The 19508-nt window shown below is 48.1% G+C and overlaps 1 protein-coding gene across 2 annotated transcripts; it reads right to left on the minus strand.

Moving 5' to 3' along the window:
• Nucleotides 1–1019: 1019 nt before the first annotated feature.
• TOMM40L (translocase of outer mitochondrial membrane 40 like) lies at nt 1020–18133 on the minus strand. Of its 2 annotated transcripts, none has more exons than XM_033135757.1 (9): nt 17579–18133; nt 15412–15476; nt 13284–13376; nt 11880–11981; nt 9358–9463; nt 5507–5629; nt 4047–4123; nt 3855–3957; nt 1020–1825 (listed from the first exon to the last, which is right to left on the minus strand). In XM_033135757.1, exons 1-9 carry the CDS (start codon nt 17682–17684, stop codon nt 1686–1688), a joined length of 915 nt encoding a protein of 304 aa, XP_032991648.1. In that variant the 5' UTR covers nt 17685–18133; the 3' UTR covers nt 1020–1685. The 2 variants fall into 2 exon arrangements, with proteins under 2 accessions (XP_032991648.1, XP_032991647.1); XM_033135756.1 differs by having other exon boundaries at nt 15412–15479; nt 17579–18132.
• Between the last annotated feature and the right edge of the window lie 1375 nt (nt 18134–19508).

Consider the following 19508-nt stretch of genomic DNA (forward strand, 5'->3'; position numbering starts at 1 on the left):
GCTTTGAGGACGTGAATGTTTTTGGACTACAACTCCCATCATCCCTAGCTAACAGGTCTGGGATGATGGGAATAGTAGTCAAAAAACAGTAGTGTAAAAACAGCTGGAGACCCAAGTTTGGGAAACCCTGCTTTAGAAGAAGTCAGCTAACATATTCAATCAGAGGTCGGCAAACTAAGGCCCGCGGGCCAGATACAGCCCACTGGGCTCGTTAATCCGGCCAGTGAACCTTGCCCACCCTGCCGCCCGCTCGGTCAGTCCCTGCGCTAAACAAGCGCGGTGTGGAGACTGACTTCCGTGAAGCGGCATGGCTTCTGATTGGCTCCTGCAGCCAGTAAGAAGCCGCGGACACCTCTGGGCATCTCCCCTTCCTTCCCGCTGAGGCAGCTGAGCAGGAATGAAGTGGCAGTGGCATAGAGACTGCCTCCACTGCCTAGACCAGCGGCATGGGCTCTGAGCCCTGCCAAGACAGAGGACGCTGCCGCTGTCGAAGACAAGGTGGCATCAGTGGCTGCGGCGTGAGTGGCATTGGTGGGGGGGCGTTTCGGGAGAAGAAGAAGAAGAGGAGGAGGAGTTTGGATTTAATATCCCGCTTTATCACTACCCGAAGGAGTCTCAAAGCGGCTAACATTCTCCTTTCCCTTCCTCCCCCACAACAAACACTCTGTGAGGTGAGTGGGGCTGAGAGACTTCAAAGAAGTGTGACTAGCCCAAGGTCACCCAGCAGCTGCATGTGGAGGAGAGGAGACGCGAACTCGGTTCCCCAGATTACGAGTCAGTCGCTCTTAACCACTACACCACACTGGCTCTCACACCCACACTGGGAGGGGCTGGGTCTGGCCCCCCACAAGGTCTGAGAGACAGTGGACCGGCTCCCTCGTGAAAAAGTTTGCTGACCCCTGTATTAGATGCAATGCCTTAGTTTTCTCCTGCCTGGTGACTGCCTGGGCAAAGTACATCACAGGCAAAACTTCCTGCAGGTCCCCCAAATAAGCACCAACAAGACACACATTTTTGAGGGGGGTGGAATGTCCCCAGCATGATTTTAATTATATTCCAAGCCATCACTACACAGAAGCCACAGCCCTTGCCCTCGTCACGGTCCCAGGCAAGGGGAGTGGCACGATGCCCACAAGCCCACCAAGGCATGCCACCCTCTTCAAAATTCAGAGCTTCGGGCCAGAACCGACGTAGTGATGGCATCGATTCCCAGTTCCTCAAGGGAATCCCATGATTGACATCCTCCAAGCCCCAGCAAACGAAGGCATCCGTGCTTCCATGAGCACCCTGCCCCGTCACCCACACCATAACACCTGCCGTGGAGTTTATGCCTTGCGCAATCTGGAAGAAAACAATACATGGTCATGTTTTCAGAGGAAAGCACATCTCCCTCCCTGCCACACCAATAACATTAAATGTCCTTCTGGAGACAAAATAATAATAATAATAAAAATAAAAATCTGTGGACCTCCTCAAGGCAGGGCTGTGATGCAGACACTCTGAGAGGATGCTGGGGACCCCAAATCATTGCTGCCCCACTGCAGAAGTCTGTGGTGAAGTGCCCCGCTCTGCCCACACAAAACACACAGACACACGGACAGAACGGGGGTCCCTCTGACCAGGCAGCTTCGCAAAATCAAATCCAACTGCCTCACGCAGTCGAGAGAGATGGATCTTCAGGGCGCTCAGCCCACAATGATGCTGAAGCCGCAATGGAACCGGTTCTTCCAGTGGTTGAGGAAGGCACCCAAGGCCAGGGTGACGGGCAGAGGGGGGAGCTTCTTCTCCAGGACAGCCCCTACACACCAGCTACTGTCCAGGAAACCTAGGAAAGGAAAGCGGGGGGCACATTTTGTGTAGGTTTAAATATTTACAAACTGTAATTTGATTTTTATTTTTTAAAAAGGATAATAAGGCATCAGGGCCCTATGGAAAAACATAGTATTACTACAATAGGGTTGCCAAACGTCCGGAATTTCCCAGACATAGCCAGAATATGGCACTCGGAAACAGTGTCCGGGTGGAAATGGCTGCAATGTCTGGGAAAATCCGGACATACAGCGATTTTGGCGAATTTCCTTAAAAATAGCTCAAAAACTTCATTTTGTTGTTCTTGAGATTTTGGAAATATGGCAACCCTATTAACTATAACATCAATAAAAATTGGTCGGTAAAACACACACACACACACACACACAGAGAGAGAACCATGTCTGAACTGTAAGGTTTTTAAAAGGTGCCTCAAAGAAAGCAGGGTGGACTTCTGCTGGCATTCTGCTGGCAAGGAGCTCCATAGTGGAGGTCCTGTCACACTGGTGGCGAACCTATGGCACGCGTGCCAGAGCTGGCACGCAGAGCCCTCACTGCTGGCACGCGCACCATCGGCCCAGGTCTTGAGATGGCCGCCGTGGTGCAGCGATCCCTCCGGTGCCCCGACGTGCCGTCTCTCCGCTGCCTCCCTCCCGCGCTTGCCGCCCCTCAGGAGGGGGGTGGGCGAGCGGGGGATGAGGGGCGTGGCACTGGAGCGGCGCGGGGCTCTGCGCGCCCTTCCAGTGCTTCCGGGATGGGAGGCGAGGGCGGGCGGCTCGCGCTCCCGCCGCCGCCTCGGGTGAAGGGGCGGAGTCGACGCTGGCAGCCAGAGGTCGTCGCCTTATGCAAGGGCTGAGTGAGTGAGGGGGAAGACGACGAAGGAGGCGCGCGCGCAACAGCCTCTCCACGCCTTCGCCGGCGCCGCTTTCCTGGGACGGCCGGGAGAAGTCGCTGCTGCTGCCTCAAGTCCGCTGAGGGAACGAGGACCCTCCGCTTCTTCAGGGGCAGCAGCAGGTGTGGGGCCCAAAGCCCCTTCAAAAGGAGAGCCGCTGCTGCGTCTTCATCTCCTTTGAGCGGCGTCCGCCCGCGCCCTCCCTCCGCTCCCGGCTCCTTTACGAGGCTTCCCGGGCGCCTCGGGTGACTGGCTCCTCCCCGCTCCCTTGGCGAGGCGGAGGCGTGTGTTTGTTTGTCCGCCTGTTTGGTCTCCCGAAAAAAGGCTTTCCAATCCGCGCACCGTCGTCGTTGGTTTTTTTTTTTTTTTTTTTGCCCCGGCCGCTGTGCTCATGTTTCCCTCTTGGGCGACGGGAGTGGCGGCCGGTCTCATCTCCTTGCAGTTCCTCCAGAAGCTCCCCAAAAAAATCTCAAGAAGTTTGGGCACTTTGTAATAAATAAGCGGGTTTTGGTTTACAGTTTGGGCACGCGGTCTCTAAAAGGTTCGCCACCACTGCACTAGGGACTCAGCTCCTGGTAAAGGCCACCTGAACCTCAGGGGAGCGGGGGACCCCCAAGTTAAGATGGCAATAGCAGCCACCCAGTTTACAATTTCCCACCACTGGAAGTTCTCAAGCAAGCTGCTGAGATGCAGTCTATCTCTGCTCTTAAAAGTCTGGCCGGTTTCTCTCAGACTCCAGTGGATGGCTTTGAGAGCCCCCCAAGCTTGGCTTCAGCAGAACCTCACACTTAGGGAAGACGTCCAAGATGGGACATCTCTCTGACAATCCGCTTTCCCGGGATTCAGCTCCTGGCTTCCTCAATCACCAGCCCTCCCCCTCAGCTCAGACATTTCTTGAGGCCCCTACTGATCTCATTCCCCACCTCCTCAGGATGTTCCCGTCCCCTTCCCCCACCCACGACACCTCCACAGGGCTCACGACAGGCGGGAACTCAGTTTCCCTATCCCTGCCAAACTCATTTCCTGCCGCAGGAAGACAGGCAACGGCGGATGAAGAAAGGGCCTATGGGAAGCAGGGCCTGTGGCAGGAAGGGTCAGGCATTCGATCACCCTCTGGCCTCGCACAGGGAGGGCGTCCCAGCCCTTCGCTCACCTCTGAAAACCATGTTGGCCTGTGGCAGCGTGAGCTGATAACCAAAGGCAAAGCTTGTGTCTTGCAGCCGAGTGTTGGCCTCAAATTCTACCCCAACCTGGATCTGTTGAGGGGGAGAAATCAAGAGGTCAAACTTGGCCAAGGAAAGTGGGAAATGGGCGGGGGTGCTGAAGAAACTCCTTTTTGACTCACCTGGTCATTGGCACGGTGATAATAGCTGGCGTGAGCCCCGCCATAGCCAAGGTTCAGGGTGGCTATCCATTTGAGGGCTATAGAAAAGAGGGAAAAAACACACACAGCACATAGGAACACATTGAAATTCATGGACCCCAATGAGGGTTTGGGGGGGGCAGATTTGTGTAATAATGACATCTTTGTAACAACACCTCTATCCTGGCTCTATTCCTGGCTAAGAGTGTGCCAGATTAGGGAGTTACAGGTAGGTAGCCGTGTTGGTCTGCCATAGTCAAAACAAAATAAAAAATTCCTTCCAGTAGCACCTTAGAGACCAACTAAGTTAGTTCTTGGTAGGAGCTTTCATGTGCATGCACACTTCTTCAGATAAGGTGCTACTGGAAGGAAATTTTTATTTTATTTTGTTCAGATTAGGGAGTGTTAGACTAGGCAGACACTTCTTGATGCAGCTTTCCTGGCTACAAGATTCCACTTGAACCGTTATGCAGTTTTCCAGGGAAACTAAAATATCTGCTGTCAGACTGGGCTGCTGTTTTGAGGAAGGGTGAGTAGAATCCTTAGGGAAAAAGGAGGGAGGGTAGATCTTTTTCCTTGCCTCTCCTTCCACCTTCCTTCAGAAAGTAAAACACACTTATTTCTCTAAGGGTGCTGAGAATTGTTAGGAGATGCCCCCCGCATTCCCCTCACAGAGCTACATCCCAGAATTCCCTGGGAAGAGAAGTTGATTATTAAGCCTTCCTGAAATTTATGGCTCTGTGAGGGGAATAGGGGGATAGCCTAATGACTCTCGGTTCCCTTAGTGAACTACAGTTCCCAAGATTCTTTGGGTGCCAGTAATTAAACATGACTGTTTGGAAGACGTACAATAGTGTTTTAAAGGTATGGTGTGGATGTGGCCATCACCTGGGAGGCCACAGGGTTCTTTATCCCTGCTCTCTTTTGTGTGTGTGTGTGTGTGTGTCTGAAGCTGGGTTATTCACAGTATCTCCCAGGCGCAAAGGAAGAAGGGGAAAATTTAGCAGCCGTAAACTGATTCTGCCCTTGATACTAAGCCTCTGACAGAGAGAAGCATTTGGATATGCAGGCTTCTTCCTGCCACATCCTGAAACAGGAAAGTCTGAGAGCAACTGAGAAATTAGCCTTTTTGCAAGTGTTTCAATCAGTTCTGTGCGCTCTTGTTCAGGTGTGGGGAACCTTTAGCCGACCCGATGTTGGCTGGACTACAACTCCCACCAGCCCCAGTCAGCATGGCCAAGGACCAGGGATGATGGGCGCTGTAGTTCAGCAACACCTGGAGGGCTGAAGGTTTTTCATGCTGAACGCATCTGATGCCGAATCGGGCAAAATCAAGAAGCTGCTCTTTGAAGAATCAGGATGGAAAATGGAGGCCAAGTATGTGGGGGACCAGCGCCTGCCCCTCAAATCACGCCCCAAACTTTCAGCGAAAGGAAACCAACCTGTGTACTTCCCAGCAAGTGTGACGATGGCCCCCTCTTCACCCGGCCGCCGGTGGTACACCATTTCCCCGCCAAGAACTAACCGCGAAGTGATGCTTTGCAGGAAGTGTGCCACGACAATGACTGCAAAGAAGGAAGAGCAAGTCAGTGTCCCTCCCGAAAAAGAAGACTTGCATGCAGCTGCAAAATAACCAACACCCTTTGGAGAAGAGCTGTGGCTTAGTGGTAGCACATCTGCTTTGCTTACAGGTTCAATCCCTAGCATCTCCAGGCAGAGCAGCGCTGGGAGAAATCACTGCCTGGAACCCTGGAGAGCCACTGCCATTCAGTGCAGCCAGTACAGAGCTAGACAATAATAATATATAATTTTATAATAATAATTTATTATTTGTACCCCCCCCCAATCTGGCTGAGTTTCCCCACCCACTCTGGGCAGCTCCCAATCAAGTGTTAAAAACAATACAGCATTAAATATTAAAAACTTCCCTAAACAGGGCTGCCTTCAGATGTGTTTTAGAAATAGGATAGCTGCTTATTTCCTTGACCTCTGATGGAAGGGCGTTCCACAGGGCGGGTGCCACTACTGAGAAGGCCCTCTGCCTGGTTCCCTGTAGCTTTGCTTCTCGCAGTGAGGGAACCGCCAGAAGGCCCTCGGTGCTGGATCTCTGTGTCCGGGCTGAACGATGGGGGTGGAGACGCTCCTTCAGGTATACAGGACTGAGGCAGTTTAGGGCTTTAAATGTCAGCACCAACACTTTGAATTGTGCTTGGAAACGTACTGGGAGCCAATGTAGATCTCTCAGGACCGGTGTTATGTGGTCCTGGCGGCCACTCCCAGTCACCAGTCTAGCTGCCGCATTCTGGATTACCGTAATTGCAGTTTCTGGGTCACCTACAAAGGTAGCCCCACATAGAGCACATTGCAGTAGTCCAAGCGGGAGATAACTAGAGCATGCACCACTCTGGCGAGACAGTCTGCGGGCAGGTAGGGTCTCAGCCTGCATACCAGATGGAGCTGGTAGACAGCTGCCATGGACACAGAATTAACCTGCGCCTCCTTGGACAACTGTGAGTGGCCCGACTCAGTATAAGCCAGCTTCCTGTGTCCCCTTCTAGACTGAGCTAACCAAGTGTTGGGGCAGCTACAGCAGAGATGGGCAACCTCTTGGCCTCCAGATCTTGCTGAGCTTCCGATTTTTCCCTTATCACTAGCCATGCTGGCCAGGGCCGATGGAAGTAGAAACAAAGAAAATCTGTGAATAATGGGAGGGAAGTGTATTAAACCTGGGGAAGTGGATGGTGACCGGTCTGTTTTGTGAAAAAGGAACTGCATAACAAGGTAGACTAGGAGATTTTTTTTCTGGATGTTTGTGAGGTTTGCAAAACTCAGATATTATTTATGAGAGGATAATATGATTTGCAATTACAATTAATGATTTATATGGACAGATGAACTCTACTTGATTGACTGGGGAAATAGATAAAAAGTGTAAGGAGGAATTGAACATGCAGAGTCAATGGAAATAGCAATGGATGGGAAAGTATTATAAATTAAGGGGGGGAAGTATTTTACTGTGAGCAGCAAAGAAGGGTTGGAAAAGAAGCTGGGTCTGATGGGAGTTGTAGTCCAGCACCAAAGGTTCCGCATGCCTGCTCTATAGGTCACACCAACTTGGAAAATAGCAGAGTTGGAGCAAATCACCATGGCTTCTCTAGAGCAACGGTTGTTAGGTTGAGGTCTGGTCCATCAGCACGGACAGAGGGAACTTTTTCTAGTCCGAAGGCAGCCTCCCAAGAGCTGTCACATGCCAACGACGGGTGGGCCAGAGGCCAAAGTAGACAAAGCAATACATGGAAATTTGTACTTTGCACAGGAGGCAGCCTTCTAAACACACTATCTCCTCCACTCGGGCAAGCCAAGAGGAATTATCAGAGTTCAAGGGCAGAGTTTTGAGCAGAGCCTGGGAAGTTCGTTTTAAAAAAGGAACTAGTTCAAGTTCAACATGTCCGAAAAGGAACCCAATTCCAGTTCATGTCTGTCCCTTAAGGAAACAACCCAGTTCATTCAGTAGTTCATCAAAAGTGATCCAGGGCAATTTCCCTGTTCCCACACACCCGGCATTCAAAATGCTACAAGCAGCCATGCTGAAATTTAATGGAAACTTAAGAAGATGTTTTTAATTGAGGGTGCTTCTAGAATGCTTTTACCTGGAACTGCTTTGAGAGGTTTTCAACTGTTGCTGTTTTTAAGAACGTTTTACTTTCTTCCAGAATGTTTTTGCTTCATTTTTGTTTTTTTATTTGTTTGTTAAGATTTATTTATTAGATCTATACCCTCATTAAGATCTCAGGACGGTTCACAGGGTAAAAATTACCGGATAAAAACATGAAAAACAAGTAAAACAAAACAGCCAAACAATAACCTCCCCCTTTCCCACAGACGCATTCAAAAGGCTGTAGAATATTAATCCGTTTTTAAATTGTGCAAATCCGTTTGCCTCGGGTCCTTGGGAGAGGAAGAGTGGGGCAGGAATTCAATAAAGAAATAAAATAGCAGACTAGTCAGGAGTTGAGGACTGAAGCAAATTTGTCCCACCCAGGGGGCAACTGCGAGGCTACTACTCCACCCCTCTCCAGGCCTCGCTGTAGGCCACAAAGAAGCCATGGTGCTCTTGCCCCATGTTAGAAGCTGCCACCAAGTGACATAGGGCCTTTCACTGTCTAGCAGGCCCTAAGTTACATGGTAGAAACTCCATCCTTCTCTAGGGTTGGTTGCTAAGCAACACAGCAGCTGCGGAAGAGTTGCCCCCTCTAGTGGTCATTCGAGGGAAACACTGGTCTTGGAGGCTCCCTCCCATTCTAGGCCTCCAAATGTCTTTTTAAATATATTTTTGCTACATTTATTTACAACCTTTCCCCCCCGAGGTGGTTTACACGGTTCTCTTTCTCCTATCTTAACCTCACAACAACCCCTGTGAGGTAAGTTAGGCTGAAAGACGCTGACTGGTCCAAGGTTACCTACAAGTGAGTTTCGTGCCCAGTGGGGATTCAAACCGGGACCTCCCAGGTCTTAGTCCAACACTCTTAACCACAGAGTTTCCCAAACTAGGGTCTCCAACTGTCTTTGGACTACAGTTCCCATCATCCCTGACCAGTGGCCGCGCAAGCTAGGGATGATGGGAATTGTAGTCCAAAAACAGCTGGGGACCCACATTTGGGAAACCCTGCATCATGTCCTATTTACTCTGCATTCATCCAGAGTGTCTGGCTCCCTCTCACTGCCTGCCTTCCTCTCTCTCTCCATTATGTCAGCCTCTCTCTCTGCCTGCTTCTCTACATTTGTACAGGCAACTCTCCATTTGCGCGCAGTCAAGGCACAAGTGACTACGAATGTGTGCATCGCGTGAACCCAGAAGGGGCAAAAATGGCCCCCGGAAGGGCACAAAAAATGGCATGAAAACAGCACCTAGCAATCCCACAAGCCTTTGCAAGTGCAATCCCATGAGCCTTTGCACTGCCCGTTGAGGGCCATGGAGAGTTGGGAGTTTGAGGAAGGAGGCTGGGATAGAGCAACTGCGGCGTTTTCAGGCTTTTTCCAATCGCGTTCCCAATATATGTGATTTCACTTAACTGTGTGGTGCTTCAAAACGTAACCACTGCATAAACGGAGAGTTGCCTGTATCTATCTATGTGCATGTGCAAACCACACACATTTGTATATTTTCCTGGACAAGCTGCCAACCAAAGAACTAAGATTTTATTTTATTTTTCAAAGAGGGGTGGGGCAGGGTGCAAACAAGCCTACGGCAATTGCAGAAGACTGCCAAGATGGCAGACGGGCACTCACTCACTCGACTCGCTGATCAAGTCAGGGTTGCCCAGCGTCAGGGTGGCAGTGTGGTCATCTCCTCGGTACTCAGTATCAAACTGCCAAGTCACGAATTTGGACTGCTGAGTCTGGAACATAAGAAAAGTGGAGGGGCGGGGAGGCAGGAACAGGGTTGGGCATGGAATATTACTCAAAAGTTTGAGTTTACAGCCTAGTTCTCAGAGATGCAAAAGCTCCCAAGGGGCTGTAGGTCAGGGCTGCAGGGGTGGCGGACCACATGTTAGCGGAGGCTGGTCCATTAGGGCAAATGGGACACTGCCCCACCCATCTCGTCTGCCCCCCCCAGCTCCCACCTGCCTCCCTTACCAACCACCAGTCCAGGGGGTGGCAGTACGGCCTACCAGCTTCCCCCCTCCTTAGTCTCAGTGTTAATGTTGCAAGGCTCAAAATGGCCTATCTTCTGAGTTACGCCAATAAAACTCAGAGACTAGAGGAGCTAGGAGCCCATTATCATTTATTGCAAAGCAATAAGGTTACAGTCGAATCCTTTCGCAAACCTGTAACCCCGCCCAAAGGTCCAGGGAGGGGTATTTATAACATTTCAAACAAAGGATTTCAAATTGAACCAATCAAGTTCTTCATTACTTCATTCTAGTCTAGTATGCATGTCCATCATTACCTCATTCTCAGTTTAATACGCATGCGCAATAAGCATTGCTAACTAAACCTCGGTTCTCAGAAATTTGTTCCAATTTGTTAGCATGCAATGTATGGGAACCTGTGTTAGCCATGTATCAACTTATGTTCTAGCTTATGAATTGCATCTTTGTGATTGACGTATTTGCTTGTTCTTCTATCTTTTTTTTTTTAGTAATCTTTATTGGTTTTATTTACACACATTAAAAAATATTTACAGTCTCATCAATACAAATAAAAAGAAGAAGAAATAGAAAAAGAAAACAAATAAAAAGAAAAAGAAAAACACGAGAAAAAGGTTAAAATTGGTTTACATAACCACTTCTCACATACATACAAATCTTCCGATCTTTCTTAATGTACTTTCATTACATCATTGTTTGTCTGCACAGTTTTGATCTTCATTTCTCACTCCTTTATCTTCAATAGTATTCAATATTTGTTTAATTACAAGTATCACTCTAGTTCTGCTAATATGGCCTTATTATTGCAATATATTCTTATGTATTCTTTAAATATTTTCCATTCACCAAAAGTTTTCTGCGTCATTTCTCCTCTAACTCAGTGTGAGACGGCATCTTGCCGAAATCACCGGTTCCTTAAAGCAGCAGGTTACCATAACTCTCCTATTAGAGGCATATTCAATGATTTATAGGGGTTCACATTATTACATTTGTTATGGCCCTTTGGGCCACTGCCGCATTGCCACTTACAAAACTCAACGGCAGGGAGGAGGGTGGTGGCAAAACTAGAATTATTTGGCTCTGCCTGTCTTTAGCTCTGGCGCCACCCACTGTTGGGCTCCATGGGACCCTACCAGTCCCAATAGGTACCAGCCAAATGCTGCTGGGCTCCGATTCCCATCAACCCCAGTCAACAATATCTGGAGGGCCCCAGGTTCCCAGTCCCTGATTTAAAGCCTCTTCAACCTCTCAGACAGGATGCCGTTGTTAACGTGACAAAGCCTCACAGGCGTGCGAGATGCCACCTCTGAATTTCTTTATTTAGGATTCATTTTTATTCAGAAAAGTATTTTCATACTACCAATTCATAAACAATATACATAGTGTGGTGGGAATGCAGTCTGGTTAAGGAATATTGGCAAAAGATTACAAAGGTAATTTCTGGATTATTTCAAATAAATATAGAAGTGAACAGGGATTTGCTATTTTCGGGAATACTGGGAAATAACAAAGTAAAAAGTAATATGCAAGAGCTGTATAAGATTATGATTCTAGCCGGAATGGCAGTTATTGCACTGGGATGGAAAGAAAAGGCTAAATGGAAAATGGAAAAATGGAATGATTATGTTTTTGAATACGTACAATCTGAAATATTTGCACAGATAGCGGCAGAGGATAGCTGGGAAAATAAATGCCAAAGAATTACAAATAAATGGGCATTTTACAGGAATTGGATAGAAAGGGGTGAAGCCAACCCAAACATACAAGCTCGAATGAACAGACTGTGTACATGGATAAAAATCTGAAGAAGGAAGGTCTGTCAAGAGGGGAGGGTGGGAGGGGAGGGGGAAGGACTAGGGGGGGAAATGTACTTTGAATGGATCTAGTGATGTAAACCTCTTCAGGAACCACATGTAATAATAAGTTAAATAAATAATTTTTTAAAAAAAGTAAAAAAAATATATATACATAGTGCAAAACACCATTAAAAACAGTGGGAGGGGGGAGATAGGATGGTTTTAAAAAATTAACAGTTGCATAGGCCTGTTGCTTACCATTGAACACTCAAAAATAATAATATACGCTGATGAATTTCCAGCCTGGCAATACCGAAAGCATTAAGATCTTGCCTTCAAGACCCAAACACTCCCTGTGTAGTTTTTACCTGGAATACAGCTTTTGTCCGTATCCGCTCAGCCAGTAGGTGGAGCACCTGAGCATTGAGGCTCCCGGCATTATTAATGTCTCCAATGAGTGTCGGGAAGGCCTATGATAGAAGCAGGGAAAATGGAAGAAGGTAAGGAGAGCCTGGCTGCTGGATCGAGGCCCATCTCTCCTCACTGTGCCCAAGCACTGAAACTTAGCACCAAAGAAGCACTAGAGCTTGAGAGCAGCCTCCCCACCTGTGTGTTCCAGAAACTGGCACTCAAAGGAAGGAAGGCTGAATAAGTTAGAAACCCACGCTCAAGAGAGCAGATGGCGCATCGATGCTGCCATTTTGTTCTTCCACCTTGTTCAAGATGGCGTCAGGGTGAGCAAATATACATGCCAAGTACCATTCTGGAAGCATCTCTGCCTCTGTAGAGGTGCTGACTAACACCAGGATGGAAGGAAGAAAGGAAATACAGCCTTTTCTTTTGGGGGGGGGGGATTTTGGGTAGAACATATTTATTTCACTTTTCACTTGTATATTGCCTTTCTATACACAAGGGAGTTTACAGCAACAAAATATACAAGAAAGAACACACACCTTATAGCAATCCGATCCAATACAGAAAGTCATAATGAAACGTAACTTCAAAAGTAATATTCAATAATCGATCAGAATATAATAGTACACAATAAAATGAATTCTCAAAACATCAGCAAATATTAATTAAATATAAAATTGGGGGACTGGGCAACCTGTGGCTTCATGGAATGACCCCGAGTTCAAGTTCCACCTTGGGCAAAAGATTCCTGCCTTGCAGGGGGTTGGAATAGATCAGGGGTCCCCAAACTAAGGCCCGGGGGCTGGATGCGGCCCAATCGCCTTCTAAATCCGGCCAGCGGACGGTCCAGGAATCAGCTTGTTTTTACATGAGTAGAATGTGTCCTTTTATTTAAAATGCATCTCTGGGTTATTTGTGGGGCATAGGAATTCGTTCATTTTCTTCCCCCTTCAAAATATAGTCCGGCCCCCCACAAGGTCTGAGGGACAGTAGAATGGCGCCCTGCTGAAAACGTTTGCTGACCCCTGGACTAGATGGCCCTTGGGGTCCCTTCCAGCTTGACAATTCTGTGATTCTAAGCATCTTGACAGAGCTTCTCCTCATCTACTTTCTCCATCATGCCCATTCCCCCTTTTCACATCTTTTCTAAATCAGGAAAAAGGCCCGATTTTCTCATCTTTCCTCACAGTGGAGTTGCTCCAACTCCTAGATCGTTTTAAAAAAATACAGTTTTATTAACACTTTTCACGACCCTCCCCCCCTAAGACCACATATCTAGAAGCACGTTGCTCTTCTCAGCACTTTCCCCACTTGTCATAACCCCACCCCCAGGGGGAAAAAATAAATGCTTTGCTCACTTCTGTGGGGCTCAACTGCTGGTCTCCCACATACGTTGCATTGAGATGATAGCTTGATTGGCCAATTGTGCTCATGTGAATTGTATGAGTCACCTGGAAGGAGAAAAAGGAAAAGATGCACTCCGTTGATGGAAGATAATCTTATCGTCTTTGAGACACGAACACCATGATCCAGCAGAATAGCTCCATACTCCGGGTTTGAGAGCTCTGGGATCTGTAAGGCTGGGTGCCAGGGTGTTTGAAGACACCAAGACAAAAATACAAGTAACACAGAAGTATGTTTTAGCATGTGGTCCCAGCACAGAGGACCTGTTGCAGTGTTAGTTTTTAAAAAATATATATTTATTAAAAAATTTCACATAACAAAAAGCATAAACAACATATCAACAATAACAAACATAAAAACACAACAAAGACAACCATTTACTATTCTTCTTAACAAAATAGATCTTTCCTCACATCTTAGTGGGACTTCCTCCTGTCTCCTCCTCCTGCGTCCCTTGTTAATACCTTTTTCGTAACTTCCGAAATCTTATAATTCTATTCTAATTTCTTACAAAATTTATCCATTAATATCATCTATATCTTAACTTATCTTATAACATTATCAAATTACTTAAATCTATGCAGTGTTAAATTTTTATCTGATTCGTTGGGTTGCAATGGAAAACACAAGAAACCTTATATGGAGTGTATAGATCTCCATCCCTCAGCAAAAAAACCTGATCCCCCCCCCCCTTCCTATTATTCCAAAAAGAAACTCTCTGGAGAATTCCTTTGAGGAATCCACCCCTAGGCGAATTATTTTTGGTTGGCATCCATCTGTCTCAAGAGACAATGCAGTGGACCTCGAGGGGGTGAAGTCAAAGCACTATGTTAGCAGGACTGAAGTGGCCTCCCGGGTTCAAGTCTGTGCAGTGTGCATGGGGGTCCTGGGCTGCCCAGACAACAAGACCCTCCTCTTGGCCTTGCTGGTGTGGTCCAAAGGAAAGCAGAGAAAGATGTCTGGCACCAGCTTGGCTGTAGGAGTTGATGGAAGGAGGCGTACAAGAAGAAGAAGAAGAGTTTGGATTTGATATCCCGCTTTATCACTACCCGAAGGAGTCTCAAAGCGGCTAACATTCTCCTTTCCCTTCCTCCCCCACAACAAACACTCTGTGAGGTGAGTGGGGCTGAGAGACTTCAAAGAAGTGTGACTAGCCCAAGGTCACCCAGCAGCTGCATGTGGAGGAGCGGAGACGCGAACCCAGTTCCCCAGATTATGAGTCTACCGCTCCTAACCACTACACCACACTGGCTCTCCAGTGTACAAGGCACCATCCAACCGTCTTAGGGATGCCACTCTGGGTTTGCGTAGGTTTTACCCCATCGCTTTTCTTCTCCCGAAGATAGTGGAGGTTTAGGACCAGAAGTTTCCTTCTCCTAGATGGGCTACCTTCCCAGGTGGACGAGCCACACCTGCCCCTCACTTCCCTCTACACAGGAACATGCAGAAACTGCCTTCCTGACCGTCGGACCCACGCTTGGTCTTGTCCACTCAATCCTTCAGAGCAGGCACCCCAAAACGCGGCCCTCCAGATGTTTTGGGACTACAACTCCCATCACCCCTAGCTAACAGGACCGGTGGTCAGGGATGATGGGAATTGTAGTCCCAAAACATCTGGAGGGCAGTGTTTGGGGATGCCTGCTTTAGAGTCTGTCTTCGTGCGCAGGGGAGGCCCCTAACTCATTGAGGGTTTGAGACCCACTGGCTCCCCTCACCTGGTTTAGCCTGCCAGTCGAAACCGTTGCCAGAGTGTGGCCGCTGTCGCATGGTGACAGCTTCTGGGAGCCATAGGTGAGATTTGAGTGCAGGCTGGGGATCAAAGGTGGAAACACTGCCCCAGAAAGAGCATGACGTGTTCCTCCCCCCCCCCACCAGAGGAACTACCCCTCCCCTAACACCCCTTACACCTTACCGGGAGCAATATGGTAACTATTGAACAGTATTTCCCGCTTCTCCCTTTTTTCCCGGCAAAGCAGACGCTGTTCCACTGCGCTACAGCGCTTCCCCTGGGAGCTGGATCCATTTCTCCACTTTATACGACTAAAAATAACCAGCATGATTAATAGCGGCAAGGGTACGCACCTGAAAGTGGCTGGTGAGGGATTTATTAATGATAAGCTTGACTCCTTCTGTCTGCTGGGGGAAGACTTCTGGAACAGAAGCAGGGAGGGAGAAGAGAGACAGAAGCAGTGTTTAAGCTTACAAAACGAAGAAGATGAACAATCCAGGAATTCCTAGACCAGATGCGGCCCTCCAATCCTCTTCTACCTGGCCCTCTCCCCAGGCCACACCCCTCTTGAATTCTGCTTCACCCCATCCTTGAGTGTTTTTGCCTGACTGGAATGCATCCTTGAACTCCCTTAATGCCTCCTACACATACCTGCGTGGACGATAGAAGTGTGTGTGAGCACATGCAGAAGCCAGTCACTTGTCCAAAGGCACAATTGTTCTGCAGCCACAAAAAGTGATAGGTTTCTGCATGCACACGTCTCTCCAACCTCCACCCAACAAGAAAGAGGAATTATCATAGCTCAAGGACACATCCACAAGGAGGATTATCCACAAGGAGGAATAATCCACAAGGAGGATTATTACTATTACTATTACAGTACTATTAGTAGTAGTAGTAGTAGTACACCCTGCCTATCTGACTGGGTTGCACCAGCCACTCTGGATGGCGTCCAGCCTATATACAAAACATTATACAGTACTTTTTTTAAAAAAAAAAACCCTTCCCTATAAAGGGCTGTCTTCAGATGTCTTTTAAAAGTCAGATAGTGTTTTAAGTAAGTACTTTATTACGGTCGACGACCAGCACACACACACACACACAAAAAGACACATACAGAATCAATAATAAATGCAATTTCAAATTGATCTGAGATTTGATCTAAAAGGGGTTGGCCGCCTTAAAATTAAAGTACATTAAAATTAATAATTATTGCTTTAAAAGCGACAGCACAGAACTTTGCCACCGCAGCTGTGACCTTAGGGTTGGTATCTGAGAGGAGCCAATAAGTATAGTGTTCTTCGGGGCATCCAGGAGACTCACATAATAGCGGAGAGATAAGTTCATTCCGTAAAGCCCTATAAAAGCAGCAACGGAGAAGTACGTGGTCTGTAGTCTCTACTTCTCCGGAGTCGCATAGACAAAGTCTGTCGCCCAAAGGAACCCCCCTATACTTCCCATCCAATACGGCAGATGGCAGGACATGATTTCGGGCCAGTGTGAACGCCCTTCTGTGGGATGGGACCTCGAGCTGAGTAAAATACCTAGCTGTGGGATGGGACATCAGATAGTGTTTATTTCCTTGACATCTGATGGGAGGGCGTTCCACAGGGTGGGCACCATTACTGATAAGGCCCTCTGCCCGGTTCCCTATAACCTCACTTCTCACAGTGACTGAACCGTCAGAAGGCCCTCGGAACTGGACCTCAGTGTCCAGGCTGAATGATGGGGGTGGAGACGCTCCTTCAGGTATACTGGGCTGAGGCTATTTAGGTCTTTAAAATTCTGTACCAACACTTTGTATTGTGCTTGGAAACATACTGGGAGCCATTGTAGTTCTTTCAGGACTGCTGGTGTTATATGGTCCCAGTGGCTGCTCCCAGTCACCAGTCTAGCTGCAGCATTCTAGATTAGTTGTAGTTTCCGAGTCACCTTCAAAGGTAGGATGCTGCCTTGTACCCGAGTCAGTATTCTATGCAGATTAACATCTCCCGGCTCTATGCGGAAATGCTGGGGGGCTGAACCTGGGGACCTTCCACATGGAACATAGGAATCTTCCTTATAAGTAGCCATTGTGATCCTTGTGGTTCGGTATGAATGAATTTCTCGTGAATTTCAGCCGCGGGGAAGGAATGAAGAGGGAGATCATGCGGGCAACAGGGAAAGTTTCTTGGGGTCTGGAAGTGTGCAGCGACTCCTACTCTGACTGGCAGCAGCTCTCTGGGGTCTCAAGCCTTTCCTCTCCCCTACTGGTCCTTTTTAACAGGAGATGCCAGGAACTGAACCAGGGGTCTCCTGCATGCGAAGCAGATGCTCTACCTACAGAGCTATGGGAGGGCAAAGCAGAGAAGTCCGAGGGCCAAACAGAGCAGCCTGGGGAAGGCAGCACATGCCCCCAGCCCCGAGGTTCCCCACCACAGATTTACACCATCATGAGGACTAGGGGGCTGCCTGCGCCAAAGGCTTCATGAGAAAGGTGAGAGCTTTGAGGAGGGATGAGAAGAGCAAACGACGGCTTACCTTTGCATTTCCGATGGAGCTCATCGAAGCTGCCCGGGTTAGCAAGCGGCTCCTTCCGATGCGCCCCCCTGCGCAGCCCAGGCATAGGGGACAGCATGTTCCCCATGGCCCTCTAGAACCACGCTAAGAAGCTTAGCTTTGGCCCATTGGTTTGGCGTTTTGTTTGCTTTTTAAGGTAAAAATCTATTTGGACGAACTCTTGCGTCCCACTTCCTGCCTCTCAGTTTAAAGAAAAGAATACAGCAACGCCAGGTTTTAAGCAGAGGAGCTCTTTAACACCAGCCGCAGCCATGATAACCACTCCCAACATCCCAGGGCGACTCGCTTCTTCGGATATTTATTGCCAACGAGTTAACGAAGTTTCACAAGAAGCTACATAAAACAGGACCTGGTTTGCGGGGTGCGGGGTTTGCAAGGGAAGAGAAAGGATACGAGGGTACTGAGCAGGGGGAAACCCGTCAGTGCATGCTTTGGATGCTCAGAGAGGCTTCTAAAGCAAGATCTGGAGCATGCACAGAAGAAGAAGGAGAAGCTAGGATAATTGGGCACATATACAAAAAAAAACAAAAAAACAACCAACAGGCAACGTCCTGGCAAAAAGCGGGGGGAAGCTTGGGGGGGGGGAATAAGGGGCATCAGCCAGAAACTAGACTCTAGGAAGAAACCCACTCTGTGATCTTGATGGGGGCAGCCATCTTGGGGGCCCCTTGACCCCACCCGCCCTCTTCCAGGAAGCGATTTTCAGCGGTTGAAGCCCAACACGTGCTTTCAGCGGCCATGTTTGAAACGGGCACGCAACACACGCACACAAACGCGCGGAGGAGAGGAAGCAAACAAGGGCTGTGATTGGATAGGAATGTTGCAATCGATGTTGTTGTTTCCTTCTCCTCCGCCCGGAACTGTTCTGTGATTGGGTGGAAATGTTGCAGCCTCCTTCTTCCTTCCATTCAACATTCCGAAACCGCCGCTCTCGCTTCAAGCCGCTAAATCAGGGACACCTGTGGCTCTCCAGATGTTCTTTCCATCTAGGCTCCTGTTGGGGAGGAAGGCTAAAATCCATGCTTACTTGGGATCCCTTCTGAGTAGGAATGCATTGGATCGGGCCGCAATCTTCCGCACTCACTGAGCGCAACGGGTTCCCTTCGAACTAAATGTTTACCCAGAGATTTTGCTCCTAATTGGAGTGTTCATCTTTTAAGTTGGGTGGGAGACAACGTGTCCTTTTTACGCGACTGCAGGATGAGCACTTTTATTTAAAAGTGCCTTCTAATCTTTTAGTGGATTTTAATTTGTATTGTATGCTTTTAAAAAAAGAAAGGTTGGGGGGGAATCGTAGTAATTTTATTTATTGACATTTATATTCCTGCATTGGGGGGGGGGTTGGACTAAATGACCCTTAGGGTGGTGGTCCTTTCACCTCTACAGTTATATGATTCTACCACCTTTTCCTTCCAAGAAGTTCAAGGTGGTGTCAGTGTGGGATGATATCACCCAAGATACCTTCCAGGCCAGGCATAGGCAACCTTCGGCTCTCCAGATGTTTTGGCCTACAACTCCCATGATCCCTAGCTAACAGGACCAGTGGTCATGGATGATGGGAAATGTAGTCCAAAACATCTGGAGAGCCGAAGGTTGCCTATGCCTGTTCCAGGCAATCACAAGCAATTAGTGAGGGAGCTGAGAGCTGGTGAGGCTCAGAGGCCAGGAGGTGTTGCTTAAATAAATAAAGTCATAAGAACCAGACAGAGAGGCTTTGAGGGCCACATTCAGATTGCTAGGTGTTTTTTTTTTTAATTGTTTATTGTACGAGAATTTTTACATACATTGTATAATCTCCGTCAAGTATTGAATTTCCCGTACAGTTTTTTTTTTCTTTTTTCCCTTCCCACCCCCCTCCCCACCCATGGTCCATTGCAAGGGTTCAAACAAT

The sequence above is a fragment of the Lacerta agilis genome, chromosome 17 (genome assembly GCF_009819535.1).
Source record: "Lacerta agilis isolate rLacAgi1 chromosome 17, rLacAgi1.pri, whole genome shotgun sequence".
NCBI lineage: Eukaryota > Metazoa > Chordata > Lepidosauria > Squamata > Lacertidae > Lacerta > Lacerta agilis.